At 36.4% G+C, this 16,742-nt stretch overlaps 1 protein-coding gene across 6 annotated transcripts in view; it reads right to left on the bottom strand.

The window, feature by feature from the left end:
* LOC110553555 (contactin-6) overlaps positions 1-16,742 on the bottom strand; it is a 365,089-nt gene that overhangs the window by 89,988 nt on the left and 258,359 nt on the right. For 5 of the 6 annotated variants that reach the window (XM_060383868.1, XM_060383867.1, XM_060383866.1 and 2 more), the window contains 4 exons: positions 16,131-16,315; positions 10,865-11,001; positions 7,460-7,589; positions 5,602-5,752 (listed from right to left, as the gene is read on the bottom strand). The exons of the other annotated variant lie outside the window; for it this stretch is intronic. In XM_060383868.1, the coding sequence (XP_060239851.1) occupies positions 5,602-5,752; positions 7,460-7,589; positions 10,865-11,001; positions 16,131-16,315 (603 nt within the window). The remainder of the gene's footprint in view (positions 1-5,601; positions 5,753-7,459; positions 7,590-10,864; positions 11,002-16,130; positions 16,316-16,742) is intronic. 6 annotated transcript variants of the gene reach the window in all.

The following is a 16,742-nucleotide window of genomic DNA, read 5'->3' as shown; positions in this document are numbered from 1 at the left end:
TTTCCTCAAAATGGTTCAACTGAGAACCAGAAAAAGTAAAGGGTTTGCTAAAAGCTATCAACTGAATAGGTAAAATTGACGACCAAACCATGGGCTTTGACTCCAAATAACTCTAAGGAAAAACAGTTTCTCAAGAAAGGACGAAGAGAATGTCCTATACTTGCAGCTACCTAGTTTAACACACTATCCAAACAGTGCAGTGTAGTAAGTGGACTATAATAGATGTTGAGTGAATTTTTGTAAAATCCATGAAAGAACTAATAATGAGCACACCACGGTTTTATTAATAGTCAAAGTTTTAGTTCACCTGCATGTGGTAGTTGGGGTGAGAAGTATATCCTAGAGATTCAGCTCTTTAAACACTTGGCCCTAGATGGTGATGCTGTTTGAAAGTAGATAATCAAGCTTTAGGAGGCAGAAGTCTGCTACTGGACGTATGTCACTGCGAGCACCCTTTAAGAATATATAGCCTCATCTGATTTCCAGGTTCCTCTCTCTGCTTCCTGTTTGTGGTTGGAGATGTGATCTCTCAGCTTTCTAACCCTGACAGTGGTTTCATGCTTTGCTATGGACTTTTTCTCTGGAACTGTAAGCACAAAGAAACTATTCCCTCAGTTATTTTTGGCCGTAATGTCTTGTCACTATAAAAGAGAAGTAGCTTTTATATTGTACAACCTCTATAAAATAAAGAAATTAAACTTTAATTTGCATTAATTACAGGACGCAAAAATATGTACTGACTGTGTCATGTTCTATCGGTGATGAGTGTTTATACTGTCATGTTAGGGGAAAGAATAAGGCTCAAAGTCTTCCAGGGTTTTCCTACTAATTGCAGAAGTCTTCTTAAACTCTGAATGCTCCAAAACAGATCAGCTATGTTCTTGGATAATTCATAGAAACAATCCCTTTTAGCTTAGTCACTTACACACCTGAGTAAATCATTAAGACATATATGAACCTGGAGTCGACAAAAAACGTACTAGTGTAACTAGCCTGGCACTCATTTCTGTTGATATTGACCACATAATCTCTATGGAGGCAGTCATCGTGTGGACATAATAATCAATGTTTAATTAGTACAGTGTCTTAAAAGAAGTAACAGTAGCCTCCTGGAGTTTTTTCAAGGACAGGATATTCCTCAAGGAGAGTTATCAGAACCACTGCAGTCTAATTTCAATACTGAGCTCTTTGCAATACATGCTTTGTCTTTTGCCTAACTTACACAATGTTATTAATTCAGTGATATCAATAAAGTGAATGAGACAGACATTGAATACCATTCATTCCCCACAGAAAAATCAAGGACCCTTAGAACTCTTTAAAGACAATAGTCCATGTCCATGGGGAGGGAAAATTTCTGCTTTCAGAATTTCATGTTCTTGGACTCTTACAGTTGAGACCAAAGTCTAAAAATAGCCAAGACTATGATGATAGTGCAGAAAGTAGTAAGAAACATGTTAACCATATTGTTAACTGTTGCTTGATTTGAGTTAATAAATCAATAGATTAAGGGATTTGTCCACATCACTTCAAACAAAGGATGGTTCAGAACATTCTTCTTTATCACCAGAGAGGCAAAATGCCTGGATATAGAAAGAGGGAAGTTGGCTCCAATGTATAAGCTTCATCTCCTACAGGGTCTGTGATGGAAGCACTTCATTCATGAAAGAGGAAAGAAACTGTTCAAACACATATATTGGCACCGCTTTTGTAAGTAGGCAATACAGTTTGATTACTTTGAATGGGCTTCTTTAAATCTCTCTCAAAAACTTTCAGGTAGTTACACTTTATTGGCAGTAGGAGTTAGCGATAATGAAACACCAAACAAGGCAGTGCTGTATAGAAGTTTTACAGCAGAAACTAAAAAGGTCTAGGTTTCATATAGGTACTCCCAAAGTCAAGAACTGGAAAGCTTCTCCTTAGAATCACTGAAAATTTCAGCTATTGTTCTCATATATCTGTTTCATTCTTTTTATGTGTACAAGTGAGTCATTTATTAGCAAGCACATGTGAAGTCTAACGTTTTACATACATTTTTTTTTTCTAATTAAAAAGAAACGATCAACTTTGTGACATTAAGGACATACAAGAGGACTCCACTCCACGGTATAGGTTTAAGTTCAGGATGTGGCCTTACACAAATTGGAAAATGGACTAGATAATCTGTCTTTCACCTTTAAACCATACTATTCAATAGAATGATCGCATATACAATTACCCTTGACTTTTAAGTTCTGATTTAAAAATAATCTGTGGCCATCCTTTATGAAAAATATTCTGTTGCTGGCTCAATTCAAATTTCTTTGAAAGTCTTTGTTTCTGTCTCTGTCTCTGCCTCTGTGTGAGTGTCTCTCTCTCAGACACAAGCACAGACCCAAACACATACTAAATCCAATAATTTTAACTTTTGTGCTCTAGGTATAATAATTAATTCATGTCAATACTTGGCATTAGCATTAGCATGTTTTCTTAAAATTATTTTCCATTATGATAGCCATTTTCAAGGTAAATACAATTACTTTTCTAAGATCTGTCCTGTGACTAACAACAATAGTTTGAAAAGGTGGGTTCTGATTATTAAAAAAAAAAAATTCAGTTCTTATCTCATTGTGAGGCTACTAGTATAAAAGAAAAAATCTACCTTATATTTGATGGGGTAAAGAGAGCATCAGAATCTATATTTTTAATGTTATCTTTTAAACACATTTTGCATAAAGTGGCCTATGGTAAAAAAAAAAAAAAGTCTTAAAAGCATACTCAAAGCAAAACATTGTAGGGTTGTCAACCCAGCTTCTTTGATACACCAGAAAACAATAATCCTAGTGGTACCTTCTCTATTTATTTCCTTCAACTTTTCCTTTCTCTTTCGTCTTTCATCCTACCATTTTCTTATCTTTTGTTATTTCTCTAATATTGTTTTATTTATTTATTTATTTATTTATTTAACCTTCAAGTTGTCTGGAAGTCTCTATGACAAGGCCACATAGATATTATTAAGCCAACACAAATGGCAATAAGATGCTGTTTTTTCCAATAAGCATGTTGAGGTCACACCCTTAATGAAACCAGTGAGGTCAGAGGTGATAGATGAAGGGACAGGGCAGAAAGCCTGCAGAGATGATGTCTCATGAAGTCAGATCCATGCCCTTTACAAATTACTTCTCAGTATACACTATACCAGGTAGACACAGATGCCTGTAATTATTACATTGTGTTAGGGCTCAAATATTTCTTCATTTTTTTTAAAGAATACATATTCAGAGCTTAACTTGTTTGTTTCTTAATGTTTAATTGTTTCATAAAATATTTGAACTAGCAGAAGATGCTATTTGGAGGGCTCTTTGTAGCTTAATGGACCAAAGGGACCATGCCTTTTATCACAGTAAGGTGAGCGTGAATCTGATCTGCCAATTAGTAACCATTCCAAGGCTGATATTAATTCTACTTGGAACAAATGAAAGGAAAAAAAAAACAAAAAACAACAAACGAAAATGTTTGAAAATACAGTGTTCCTTATGCTTTTTGCATTCCTTTCCCCACTACCCCCATCTATCTCAGTTTCTCAAGTGAGCTTCTGTAACTTTACACACTTTCTGTTTTGACATTTTAAGGTCATGAGGGGTCAGGAGCATCTCTGCCTGCCCTCTGGGTTCTGAGGTTTACATTTCAGACCCACTTTATCTATCACACCAGAGCTAATCAGTGTATCCAGATCTGCAGAACTAGAGTTCTTTGTGATGGCTTGTGCTGTCTGGAGTGCTCTTCCACATCAGTGTGTTTAAAGTTTGATTCGATTTTAGGGATGAAAGAAAACATTTGGAAAGCAACTGTATGGTGTTCTGAAAGGAGCACCTGCAGCAATCTCCCAGAAGGGGCCAGCAGCAGGTTCCTTTCACTTTTCTGTTCCCCTGTTCTGAAGCACCTGTCCCTTTGTCTTGAAGCATTTCCCTAAGTAAAGCCTCTAAGTCTCTAATACCCAACCCATTCATTTATTCTGACTCATTCATTTAAAATCTGAGGGTATTTCTATTCTAGAGAGGCTTTAATCTAGAAACATAAAAGCTTTTTATAAAAGGCAAGACTAAGGAATAGAAGAAAACGCTAGGACACTTCCCTTTAAACACTTCATCAGACATTTGGAGAAGTCTAAAGACAGCAAATAGAACCCTGAGAGGCAGTCAGAAACTATGCAAATCCCTCACTTTTGTTGTCCTATATTTTATTCTTTTTTTTCCCCCTTGGCTACAAAGGCAATATTAGAACTGCTAATACCAAATCAAGGCCCTCACATCCAGCTTATGGAGTTTTGATTCCCTAGTGTCAGAGGTTCTTTGCCAATATTCATATGATTGAAACTTAGTTGTAACTGCCCATGTGAAGTAAGGACTAATACACCTGTCTTTCCCGTCCTTTTCTTTAAAACTACCAATTGTCTGTTAGCCAGGACCAACCTACTGGGTAAAAGTTTCTCCATTTTAACTGAGCTGTGACAGTTTTCTTAATTCTAGTAATGTACTTTCTGGACTAATGTTCTTTTTCTGATTTTTGCCTTCCTTGCCAGTGGAGCCCAAGCAAAGGTCATTCAGCAAAAATGTTTGCCCATTACCCCACATTCTGTACCTAGTTCCTCATGGTAACCTCTAGCAATGGCAACTGTGGACAACAAAGAAAACTTTTTTTTTTTTTCACCCATCCTTTCTACTCTGTAACTACCTGAATCTGTAAGCAGACAGCAGGCTCGGATTTGTGACCCCTTCCATATCTCCTGCCCCAAATAAGGCTTGTATCGTTTGTTAGCCACACACAGTCTCATTCATGTTCCAACCATGTTCACTGCACTTTACTCCTTTCTCTCAAATGTCCTGTATTGACAGATGAGGGTCATTGCTACAGGTGATACTAAAAAGCTCAATGATCTCATATTTGCACAACGGTTCATTCATAACAAGACCGTTCAGTCACACATGGGGGTCATTCGAATAGAGCTGCCCACTGTGTTCCCACTGTTCTTTCTATATGCAAGGATGTGGAGAACAATGTACTGAAAAGTATTATATGCTGACAAAAATAAATATCTTGTTCCGCTCTACTGTCCTAGAAAACATTCACGTGCTGACTTCAGACTTCTCAGCTGCCTCCATTCTGGAAGGAAACCGCTGTTACTTCTCTACAGGAACTCTTCCACATTTTTTTTTCATGTGGTGAATTCATTTTGTCATGGGGTGAACACCTGTGTGACTATTTAAAAACCACAGTACCAGGTGTGTGCATATGAGCGTCTCTTGCCTTTGTGTAATGTTCTCACTGATTTCTCAGCAGGCTGGGTCAGGAAAAAACCTTCAAACTGAATATAGAAAACGCTCCTTAAGGATGCTTTAAAATAAGCCTCTATTATAAGTGTGTGCGGTGAAAATATTGCACCCAAATTAAACAAACAGGTTTTAGCTGTAGAGCTACTTATGTGTGAATAGAATGTGAAAACCGTTGGCATCTCGGGTGACTCCACTGAAAGTCTATCCTGGAGGACATAAGCTGGATTTGGGAGAAGGCACATTGTAAATTTTTTTTTTAAAAAATGTGTTTATAAAATAAGGATGTTACCTTTTACTTTGCCTCAGGGTCTCTGCCCCTCTTTTCCAGGAAATAGATGCTTTGGGGAAGGCATTTGGTTTGCATTCGATAGAAATGTCACCACCAACTTGAACAACTGAAATTTTTTTAATGGGCTTTTTTGAGAAATCTGGAGCTGAGGCTAAAATAAAATTCAAAATGGAATTTTTTAATCACTCAATTATTATTCATTAACTTATGATTAAAACATTATACTGGATAAAATTTAACATTTGTATACAAAATTAGTTGTAGCTCACTCAAGCTGGTTTAGGACCAGTTTAAGTACACCATACACAGACACACACTCACACAATATGTACATATTCATAGAATAAAAACATATGAATACACATGATTTGCATCAGGGAAGCAAATCAGAAGTATTTTAAATCTGTGCACAATTCTGGAAAATTTAAGGTAGGAAAATGTAATTTGTTTTCTATGGAAGTAGATCATGTAAGTGAAATTTAACAACTTTACATTTGTCAGTCTTAGTCATGTTCCTACCAAGTTGGGTAAATAATACTGAAGCAAGAACATACAGAGAACCTGGGATGCCTTAAGCCTTCCTTGTTCCTGAAAGTTGGATCTGTGTATCTCATCTCAGTTTCTAAAGTTCAGGTGAACTTAAATTTTCATGTATGTCAGGCTGCCCACCTTCTTGGCTTTTTCACGAATTGCTTCTCTGCCTTCATTTGACCCCTGCAAATTTCTTTTGTGATCCCAGATTGAAAAGAGTGTTCTCAATTAAGAATCTATTCGGCTTGCCTTGTGTTTGGATATCAAGAGTTCAGTTCTTGACCATACGAAGAGCCACCTTTTAAATCTGGCTATTTTGTCAGTGAAAGTATACGTTCAGCAAAGGCAAGGTCACTCTCATTTGGGTATTTTCATTCTTGGAGTCTGGTATATAATAAATTTTAGGCAGTATGGTAGTGGTTGAAGAATGAACAATAAGTGGATGCCTGATATCCAAAAGCCTATAATACTTGTTCTCTTACTTTATTTGCCTTATTTCCTCCATTCTTCCTATCAGTAATCAACTTCTGGGTAGAAATACCTCAGATTCATTTATTGAAGCAGAAACCATTGTTTGAATTTCATAAAGTGCCAATCTCCACAGTATTCCAAACTTAGTACTTTCTACAGTAAGGAGATGTTTTCCTTGTTCCAAGCTTTCCTCATTATTTTCATGGCAATGTGGCAAGAGTTCTAGTTAAGTAAATGAAGAGAGTTTGCTATAGAAACTTAAGGAATACTATTTTTTAATCAAAGAGACAGCTATGATAGGAGATGTCGTTTTGCTTTGCTCCTGCCTTGAACATGGACTTGATGTGTGCAGCCACCAGGGGCGATTTTGAACCCACACATTTGCACATCTTCTGGAAAGGTTTTTCAGTGTAACTGCCCCACTAGATTGTCCTACTTGACAGCCTGCATACATCTGAGAGGAGATAAAGTAGGTCACCATGTCTTAAGTCTCTGTAAATTTTCATTTGCCTTTCATGTGCCTGTGAGGTTGAAATCACTTCTCATGCTTATATCTGTAGCTGAGAAGATTCCTATTGTGTCCCGTTGTTTAGTACTCCAGACCACCTGCTAGAATCTGGTTAGTTGGTTGAATCTCTTCTGAATTGGGCGTATCTAATGACTAGATCATAATGCATTAACAAAACAGAATAATGATTATAACGTTTTCTTTTGAAAAACACTAAATGAGATATTTTCGTTGTTTCTAAGGAAAGTAATTTCTATTTCACTAGAAAAAAAGTCAGGTTCAGATCACATATAAATCACAGCTTGTAAAAGTGCTTTTTCATCTTTTTATTATAAGTAAATGACTCACCTAAAACTCTCAATTCTGCATTTGCATAAATTGTCTGATATTTGTTTTCTGCAGCACACTGGTAGATCCCAGAGTCTGACACATTCAGCATGGTGATGATAAAAGTCCCATTTTCAATCTGAATTCTCTCCTAATAAAGGAATAGCCATAGAAATGGTGTTTCATTGTTAATGTAAACATCCTCTTACAAAATATGTAAATGAACAACATTTCTGCCTGTCACTGAGAACTGAAACTTTTTGGGGTTTTTATTTCAAGATCCCGAGTGGTTTTCTAAATTTAAAAAAAAAGTTTCTGGTATAATTTTTTTGCGGAATAATTTTTTGGCTGGGATAATCCAAGTTAACTTACTTCTGTGAAAACTGGCCTTCTCTATATGGGATATATCCAGTTGTATATTCTATGATATTCAGAATAATTTAGCATATTCCACCATTTTGGAATGTCTTTAAAATACGTTGCTTGAATTCTTCGGTAAAAAAAAAGTCATAACCTTCCTTTTTCTAACTCCCTCTAAGTCCACCTGCCTCAGCAGCTAACATCTGCTACGAGGAGTCATTTAGGGTACCAAAGTACAATTGGGAGTGCACAGAGTGAAGTACTTAATATTATGAATCTAATGTAAACTAGACATTTCAATGTATCCACTACCAAATATCAACTATGGTATACCTGAGTTAAGGAAAACAAAGAAAAAGGGAACTTATTCCAAAGGCATCCTGGAGAAACAGTCTCAAAAAGCTGAGCACAAAGAAAAGCCTTGTTTTTAGTTTCCAAATAATAGGGTTTTTTTTTCCTAGTATTTTTTCCTATTATTTTTTCCAAATAATAGTACTCTGGCTATGGCTACATGTGCAAAATAAAATGCAACATTAATACAACTATCTGGAGAATGTGATAGGGGAAAAGTTTTCTCAAGGAATAGACACTATATGAGCAAATGTGTTCACACTGAAAATGTGTACAATGTCTCAGATCTTTTCTTATGGGATTAAAGGCAGTCATCATCTTTCCTAGGAGCAGCCAAGAGCATGTTAACTCAAGTTCCGGGTCCTCCTATCAGACAAATTTAGTAGACTACATCGTCTACTCAGTTTTGTAACCTGGGGAATTGTTTTCACTTCTCCAAGTGCCCCTTGTCTGGGCCCTACCCACAGGTACTGTTCTGAAAGCTAAAGCTGCTGTTAGACAAGCGTCTCAGCCTCTCTGAAGCTTATTCCATCATACGTGTGAAGGGATGGTAATTATAATCTCCCTCTCTCCTGCATTATCTTGTGGACAAAGCATTCTATAGAAAGAAGCAGAACGTGAGATCTGACTCACAGGAAAGTTCATCAAATATTAGCTTTGATGATGAAGCAACCTTTTTAGTGCATTACTGTTTAGATTATTTTATTTATTCCTAGAGGACCTCATACTTTCTACAATCTTCATTAGTTCACCCTTAGTTTCCCACTCCAACTCCTCCTCCATTCCAAAAATCCCCTCCCAACTTTGTTTTCTCCTTCCTTCCTTCCTTCCTTCCTTCCTTCCTTCCTTCCTTCCTTCTTTCCTTCCTTCTTTCATTCCCTCCTTCCTTTCTCCCTTCCTTCTTTCCTCCCTTCCTTCTTTTCTCCCTTCCTTCTTTCCTCCCTTCCTTTCCTTCCTTCTTTTCTCCCTTCCTTCTTTCCTCCCTTCCTTTCCTTCCTTCTTTTCTCCCTTCCTTCTTTCCTCCCTTCCTTTCCTTCCTTCTTTTCTCCCTTCCTTCTTTCCTCCCTTCCTTTCTTCTTTCCTTCTTTTATTATCCCACTGAATCTAGTCAGTGATTCAGTGCCAATGACGACATCTGATTATGGGTGGATTCATCACCGTCAGTGTGACTGTGTCTGAATTTTTCATCCAGGCACTCTTTTCCTTTTGTTTTCTATTCATGCTAACTCAGGCAGCAGGAAAAGCCTTTCGCACCATGGACTCCCTTTGAAACTTTGTATACTTAGTAAACCCTCAAGGCAGGAAAGGTGCTAGGTCTGGCCTGAGGGGCTCCAGCAGCCAGTATCCACTCCCAAACTTCTCTAAGGCTCCAAAAGATCATTTTCTAATGGTTGTAACTGTCACCCCTCCCCCCAGCCTAGGGGTGAGAGAATATCCCAAGGCTATACTACAAGAAATATTCTACCAGTCACTGTACAGGAAAATCCACCAATCCTGAGCTCCCCCAAAGCTCCAGAGTTGAAATCACACCAATCTCTACCCGGAAAAGCTCCTCCCTGGAAAGCCCCACCCCCTAAGAAATCCTGTATAAGAAGTGACTACTGTACAGTTCCTTGATGTCTTCTCATGCAAGCAGACACAGCCACTGCTAGATTAGTCTTTCCCAATAAATTTCTTTTATGAGATTTGCTGCCTGGTGTGACTCTTTCATTGGAAGAAGCCAAGAAGCTAAGCAAAGAACTGGAGTTGAGTTGAGGCTCCTGAACTCCTTTGGGGGATGCAGTGCTGAAGAAGAGTTGTGAAGTGGAGCTGTTACTCTGCAGCACTCTAGCTAAGCCAAGATGTCCTCCCTCAGGGCTCCAACACCTCTGCTGAAGAGGATTCTTTTCAGAGCTTTGTAGTTCCTGGGTGCCCGTTTCTCAAGATCCCCTTCCATTGGGACACTGTCCCACCTCAGAGCTGGGTGGTTCCAGGGCTCCCAAGTTCCAGGATACCTTCCCATCTGAACAGGCACACTAAAACCTTTGAGTTTTCTTTTTTTTTTCTCTTTTGACACCTTTTTTTCTTTTTTTTTATTTTTTATTTTTTTTAATTTTATTTTTTTTATCAGTTACATTTTATTAACTCTGTATCCCAGCCGTGTCCCGATCCCTCATTCCCTCCCAGTCCCTCCCTCCCTCCCTCCCTCATCTCCACCGTGCCCCTTTCCAAGTCCACTGATGGGGGGGACCTCCTCCCCATTCATCTGATCCTGTTTTATCAGGTATCTTCAGGACTGGCTGCAAAGCCCTCCTCTGTGGCCTAACAGGACTGCTCCTCCCTTCGGGGGTGGGGAGACCAAAGAGCCAGTCATCGAGTTCCTGTTAGAAATAGTCCCTGTTCCCCTCACTTTGGGAAACCAATTGGTTACTGAGCTACCACAGGCTACATCTGAGTGGAGGTTCTAGGTTATATCCATACATGGTCCTTGGTTGAATGTCAGTCTCAGAAAAGACCCTGTGCCCAGATATATTTGGTCCTTGTGGAGCTCCTATCCTTTCCCCATCAGACTAACTCCCCTTCTTTCTTATGAGTTTTCTTTAAGAATTGCAAAAATATAAGTTCCTTTCATTAAGTACACTGAACATTCCATAGACGTGAGCTATCACTGAGAACAACTGTTATTAATAAAAATGTACTTGTGAGGCAATTGGTTTTTAACATCTAGTTCCTTACGTCTGGGTTGAGGCGTTCACCATTCTTTAGCCACGTGTACCAAGGATTTGGCTTTCCGCTAGCTTTGCATTCCCAAAACAAGCTGTCATAAATAGAAAGGTATGTATTTTGGATTTTCCTTTCCCATTCTGGAGGGGCTGTTTGAAAAAGAAAGAAAGAAAAAGCGATCAAGAATATCTTCTTGGCATCTCATGCATGGTCGTAGAGTACTTTCCAAGTTCTTAGTGATAAGAAGATTAACAGCCCAGGTGAACTTCTCTTGTAATATGTGAGGTATGAGAGGAGGAAGGCTGCAGGAGTCTAGTAGGGACAACCATTACAATTATCACCCCGTATTTGGCTCAAGCTAAAGGTTGCCATCTGTCATCTTGCTGCACCTGTGCAACAACTTGTAAATTCTGAGTAAAGGTCAAAATGCAGAAGACAGCTAAAAATTATTGCCATGTTAAATAACAGTACATATATCGGTTGGGAAGTAAAGACTAAATCAACCTTCTGAGGGCAAATTTTCGTTAAGTATACATGTTTAAAGCTAACAAAAAGTAAATAAATCTAAATCAGAAATAACCCATCTTAATAGTTTGACAAACACAAATCTTATTTTCAACTCTAGATAAGACAGTCTAATATCCTTTTAGCTTTTGAGTAGAAATGCAATTTTGGGTGTTATTTAACTTTAACCCTACACATGGAATTTTGTCAGATTCATTTTCTGTATAGTAGCAAACAAAAAGCCATTGGTGTAATCGAGTTACTAGCCTTACTGTCATTCAGGAAAATTAATTAAAATGAATATTCTTTTTCAAACATGTACTTAGAACCCATGCATAGTTGCTTATCTCATCCATCCTTTATTTATCTATCCTTGTATCTTTATAGAACAAAGAGTACCTGTCTTTCCTTGGAATTTCTGAATAGGGCTAGCTAGATGTTTGACACTACTGCATTTAATTTGGTTTAAGTTCTCAGTACCCACATCATAAGCTCACAGCTGCCTGTAACTCCGGCTCCAACTGGGTCTGATGCCTCTATATTTTTGCAGAGATACCAGACATCCATTTCAAGGTGGTATTTTAAGAACTCAATAGTCAAATTATGAACAATAACAGAGGAAAACACTGCTCTTTGGGGAGTACAACTTCAATGGAGAAGTCTGAGGATAACATTCTTCAGCGTGGACAGAAATAAAGTCACTAAAAAAGGAGTCATTGACTGAACCAATAACAAGAGCTAATTTGTTTTTCACAAACTTCTGATGAATCTTCATGACTGATCTAAAGTAAAAAGAGGCAGAGAGACAAGTATTCCTTGGCCTCTGCCTATGTAAGGTATCTTAGGGTAAGATACTGCAATTCTGTCTATAGATGCAATGTTATTTAGTACACTGTTGAGGACTGCATACATACATACATACACATATACATATATGGTTATGGAATATATATTTACATATGAAGAATATATATGAAACAAGGTACTTGCCTTCAGCTTAGCCCTATAATTTGTGCTACACTCACTACACAAAATAAAAGATGTAGGATTAAGTGGGGTTGAAATGTTATGTATCACAAAACCTGATTTCCAGGCTTTTCTACTGTGATACATGTCTCCATTAAGGCTCTGCAGGGAGCTGGTCACCAAATAGAAGAAATCACGCTATCCCTGGGTGGTGAGATTTAGCCTATGATTATCTCCTGTAGAAATCAGCTCCATTTCCAATTTTAGACCATGCCTCTTGAAGCCTTGAGAAAGAAATCATAGCAAAGTATATAAGAAACTCGCATACTGACAAAACTGAATCTTCTTTCTAATGTGCTACTAATAAGTTAAAAATATTTATCAAAAATTGTTATATGTTTGATCTTAGAGAAAAAATTCATTACTTAGAAAGTTTAAGTTATAAGCTAAAAGATTCTGTCATTATCATTTTATATTATGTATAAATGTATTATACATATGCATATATGCAAGTGTACATGTATGTAAGTGTCTGTCTGTCTGTGTGGTGCATGTGCTTGTGCTGCATAATCCAGAGGTGTGGGATCCTCATGGAGCTACAGTTACAGGATGACTGTTTTGACCTGCCAGATACAGGTTCCAAAAAAAGAAATCATGACCTCTACAGCAGCAGTACATATGCTTAACTCTAAACCGTACCTCAAGCCTCAAATACAACAAAAATGCATAGTAAATAATACATATCGATGGCTTACTGTAATAATTGCAACACTAAGACTTCATTTGAATGCGCATTCTCATTGGAATCTTATCACCCAAACGAGAGAGATATTAAATATTCATGTTTGTTAAAAAAATACAGAAAAGAAATAATTTAATAATTTGGGTTTACCATTCACACTTGATTTTTTTGATATTTCTCTCCTACTCATAGATCTAGAATACCAACTAACTCCTCTGAATCTATTATATTTTCCATTAATTGTTGTGATACATTCAAGGCTAATTTTAGAGGTAAAAATACAAAATTTGGAAGGATGTACAATGTCACCATTCCTCACTTGTAACTTAAGCTTAGTAAAAAAAAAAAATATATATATATATATATATATATATATATATAATGGAAAGCCCTTTTTCTATGTTCTTCAAGTATTATTGAACTCTGGGGTAAGAGGGCTTCTCTTCATTTTATGACATGTAAATTAATATGACTATGACACATAGTGATTATCTAATCCATCAGTTTTCTATTTTCCTTCTGAAAGGAATGTCTGTCACCTTTGAACAGCTGAATAGTTCTGGTGAGATGGACTTGGACCATTGTGTTAAAAAACTATGGTAGTTATTGTTATGCATTTATCAGATATACTTCCCCGTATAACGGAAAGGGTAGTAAAAGGGTAGTAATTTTGCTGAATGTTTATGTTGATGTTATTTCAAGGTATTTCATGGATATGCCCATGAAGTATTTGGAAAAAAAATAGAAGGAATTGTTTTTTTCAAAAAGGTTAAGTACCAAAGGTAGGTAGTTTAGTCTACAGAAATAAGTTAGTCACTTTGGGCTTTTCTACTTTGTACTGTAACATTCTTTTACTTTGTTCAAAGTATGTTTCTCAAGTAAACAACTATTTAGATATTTTCCATCCTTTTTCTTGCTGATGCAGAGTTCAGGTTAATATCTTACTGCATCTGACAATGTATTATGTGTTTGAAGCCTAGTGACTTTTCATTTGAGGTTCTTGTGATTTCTTATGCTGTATTCTTCAAGCAATAAAATTCTGATGTGTTTTGTAAAAAAAAAAAAAAAAAAAAAAAAAAAAAAAAAAAAAAAAAAACTATGGTAGAGTAGAAAGAACCCAGGTTTAGGCAATTTCTCAATGTTGTGACCTTGAATTGGACTATCAGTTCCTGAGATATCTTAAATTAATCTGAAATCTCCAAACTGTGACATCGCTGAAAGTTATTCATGCCTAAAATTGTTCTGGAAATTATGAGTCGATATTTTAAAAATCTTCATGTAATCTGACTCTTGATAAATACAGACTACAGAATAAAGTAGTTTAATGTTGATTCGAACTATAGATAATTGTATTCTGATCTATCACTTAACTATAGCTTTTTCAATTACATAAAAATATGAAATTATTTTATTAAAACAGAGCCAAAATCTTTAATATTTTAGTATGGTAAAACTCTCAGTTGTTTCTTTACTAATACATTGCAAAAGATACCAAATGACATACACTATCCTATAAAAAGTAGACACTGTTGAACAATTAAATTACTTTTCTTGGCAACCATCAATAAAATTGTAGAACATTAAAAAAAGAAAAATACATTCTATTTATAAAGAAGTAACTTTCACTTCATGTTAAAATTGCAAATTCTAAATGAAATGGAAAGAAATATATCCAGAGGCATATATGTTCTCCTCAGAGGATAGTCAGTTATTACTGCTACAAGATAACTATAATAAACTCTTCAAATTATACAAACATTATTTTAAATATCCTTATCAGTAACCAAATCAGGATATATAGAAAAAATATCTTGGCTATGAGCAACATACTTTCTATGAGTTCTCAGTCTTACAATTACCAAATACTTTGATAATTCTTTTAAATATTCTATATGTTTAGTCCTTCTAAAATGAATTTTGTTGCTGGAGACATGGCTCCACTGTTCAGAGCATCAGCTGCTCTTCTAGAAGACCCGTGCTTGAGTCTAGCACTTGTATGACAATGGAGAATCTGACACCCTTTCTGGTACCCTAAGCAACAGGTATAAATGTACAAATAAAGGTATTAACATAAACAAAACACACGTACATATAAAATAATAATAAAATTCAATGACTTTTTCATTTTGGTCTGGATGAAAATCGACATTATGTTAATATTCGGATAATATATGCATTTATTACATCACAAAGCATCTTTAGATCAAATCAATATTCTAGAAATTATAGCAATTGTGTAATATGAGGTAATGAACTGATTTTTCTTTTATCTTCATATGGGCAGATATGTACTGAAAAAAAGTGGAAGAAAATAACACAAGCCATCATTCCATCATTTTTTTTCTATTTATTTTTACCTTTTGTTAGTAAATTCTATTCAGAATATTAATGATGATTGCCACAGGCTACTCCTGAATATTCACTGGAAAATGTGTTTTAGTTATGAGCTCCTTGTGTGATAAACTTTAATGCTGTTACTATGAGACTGCTGACATTTCCCTCTCAACTGTAATAAACAATAAAATCCATACACTGTACTGCAATTGACACCATTGTGTCTCTGTATGTTTGTGCTATGTGCTTTGTGCAAATGTGTGTGCATGTGCATGAATAAACAGGTGGAGTGCAGAGATGGATGTTGAGGAGGTGTCTTCATCAATCCAGCTCTGCCTTGTTATTTGAGACAGCAAATCTCTCTGAACGTGGAGCTGCCAATTGGCTAGACTGTCAAGCCCTTCTCAGACAGACTATGCTCTAATATCAGCCATGGAATTACAAGAATATAATGCGATGTTCAACTGTTTATGTGGTGGATGGCGATTTGCACTCAGGTCCTCATACTGGTATGACAAGCACTTTGTCCACTAAGACACTAATTTCAAAACCTGTATTTTTAAGACAGTTATTCCTACCTGTTGAGCACCTAACTAAGTATCAAACTGGAAACATATCTTTCCAAATTTTCCCACGATACATGCCCACAGTATGTTAGTGATGTCTCATCTTTGCTTTGAAGCATAGTAAAAACTCATACACATTTTTTTTTTTGCATTTCTATTTACTCACCATAGAAAACGAGTTGACCCTTTGCAAGGTTTCTTCCTCGAAGATTACCTGCGATGCACTCATAGAAGCCTTCATCTTCTTGTTGGAAATTTGGGATTTCAAGGATAGCTTGGGATTTGCTGTATTTGACTTTCCCTGGCATCGGGCTTCCATCCAACCTTCTCCAGCTAATGTCAGGGACTGGACTAAACAGTTACACTTCATTAGAATAGACAGTGGTTGTCATTACACTCAGATAATATAAGAGGAACCTTGAAAGTTACTCTTAAGAAAAACAATCCAATCTATTATAGTGTGATTCGTTTTAGATCACACAGTCATTCACCACTCACTCATTCAGACATCTGTTTAAGATCTGCTTAATTGCCCCCCATTTACAGAGCATTCTTCTATGCTTAGGGAACATGTTGGTGACATAAGACACATGCCTTCTCCCTTCACATTGTTTATAGATTAACAGAGAAACATATTATAAACAGAGTGTAAAAACAAATATTTGCAAGTTGTAATAACAGAAACAAAAGAAATAGGATGCAGAGATAACAAGATTTGATCAATGGACATGTGTTGATCATGGAAAATTCCTTTGAGAATTTAGTATCTAAGACTAAA

Source organism: Meriones unguiculatus, chromosome 5 (genome assembly GCF_030254825.1).
Source record: "Meriones unguiculatus strain TT.TT164.6M chromosome 5, Bangor_MerUng_6.1, whole genome shotgun sequence".
In the NCBI taxonomy this organism is placed as follows: Eukaryota; Metazoa; Chordata; class Mammalia; order Rodentia; family Muridae; genus Meriones; species Meriones unguiculatus.
The sequence above is the reverse complement of the archived record's forward strand: the minus strand, read 5'-3'. Positions and strand labels throughout refer to the sequence as shown.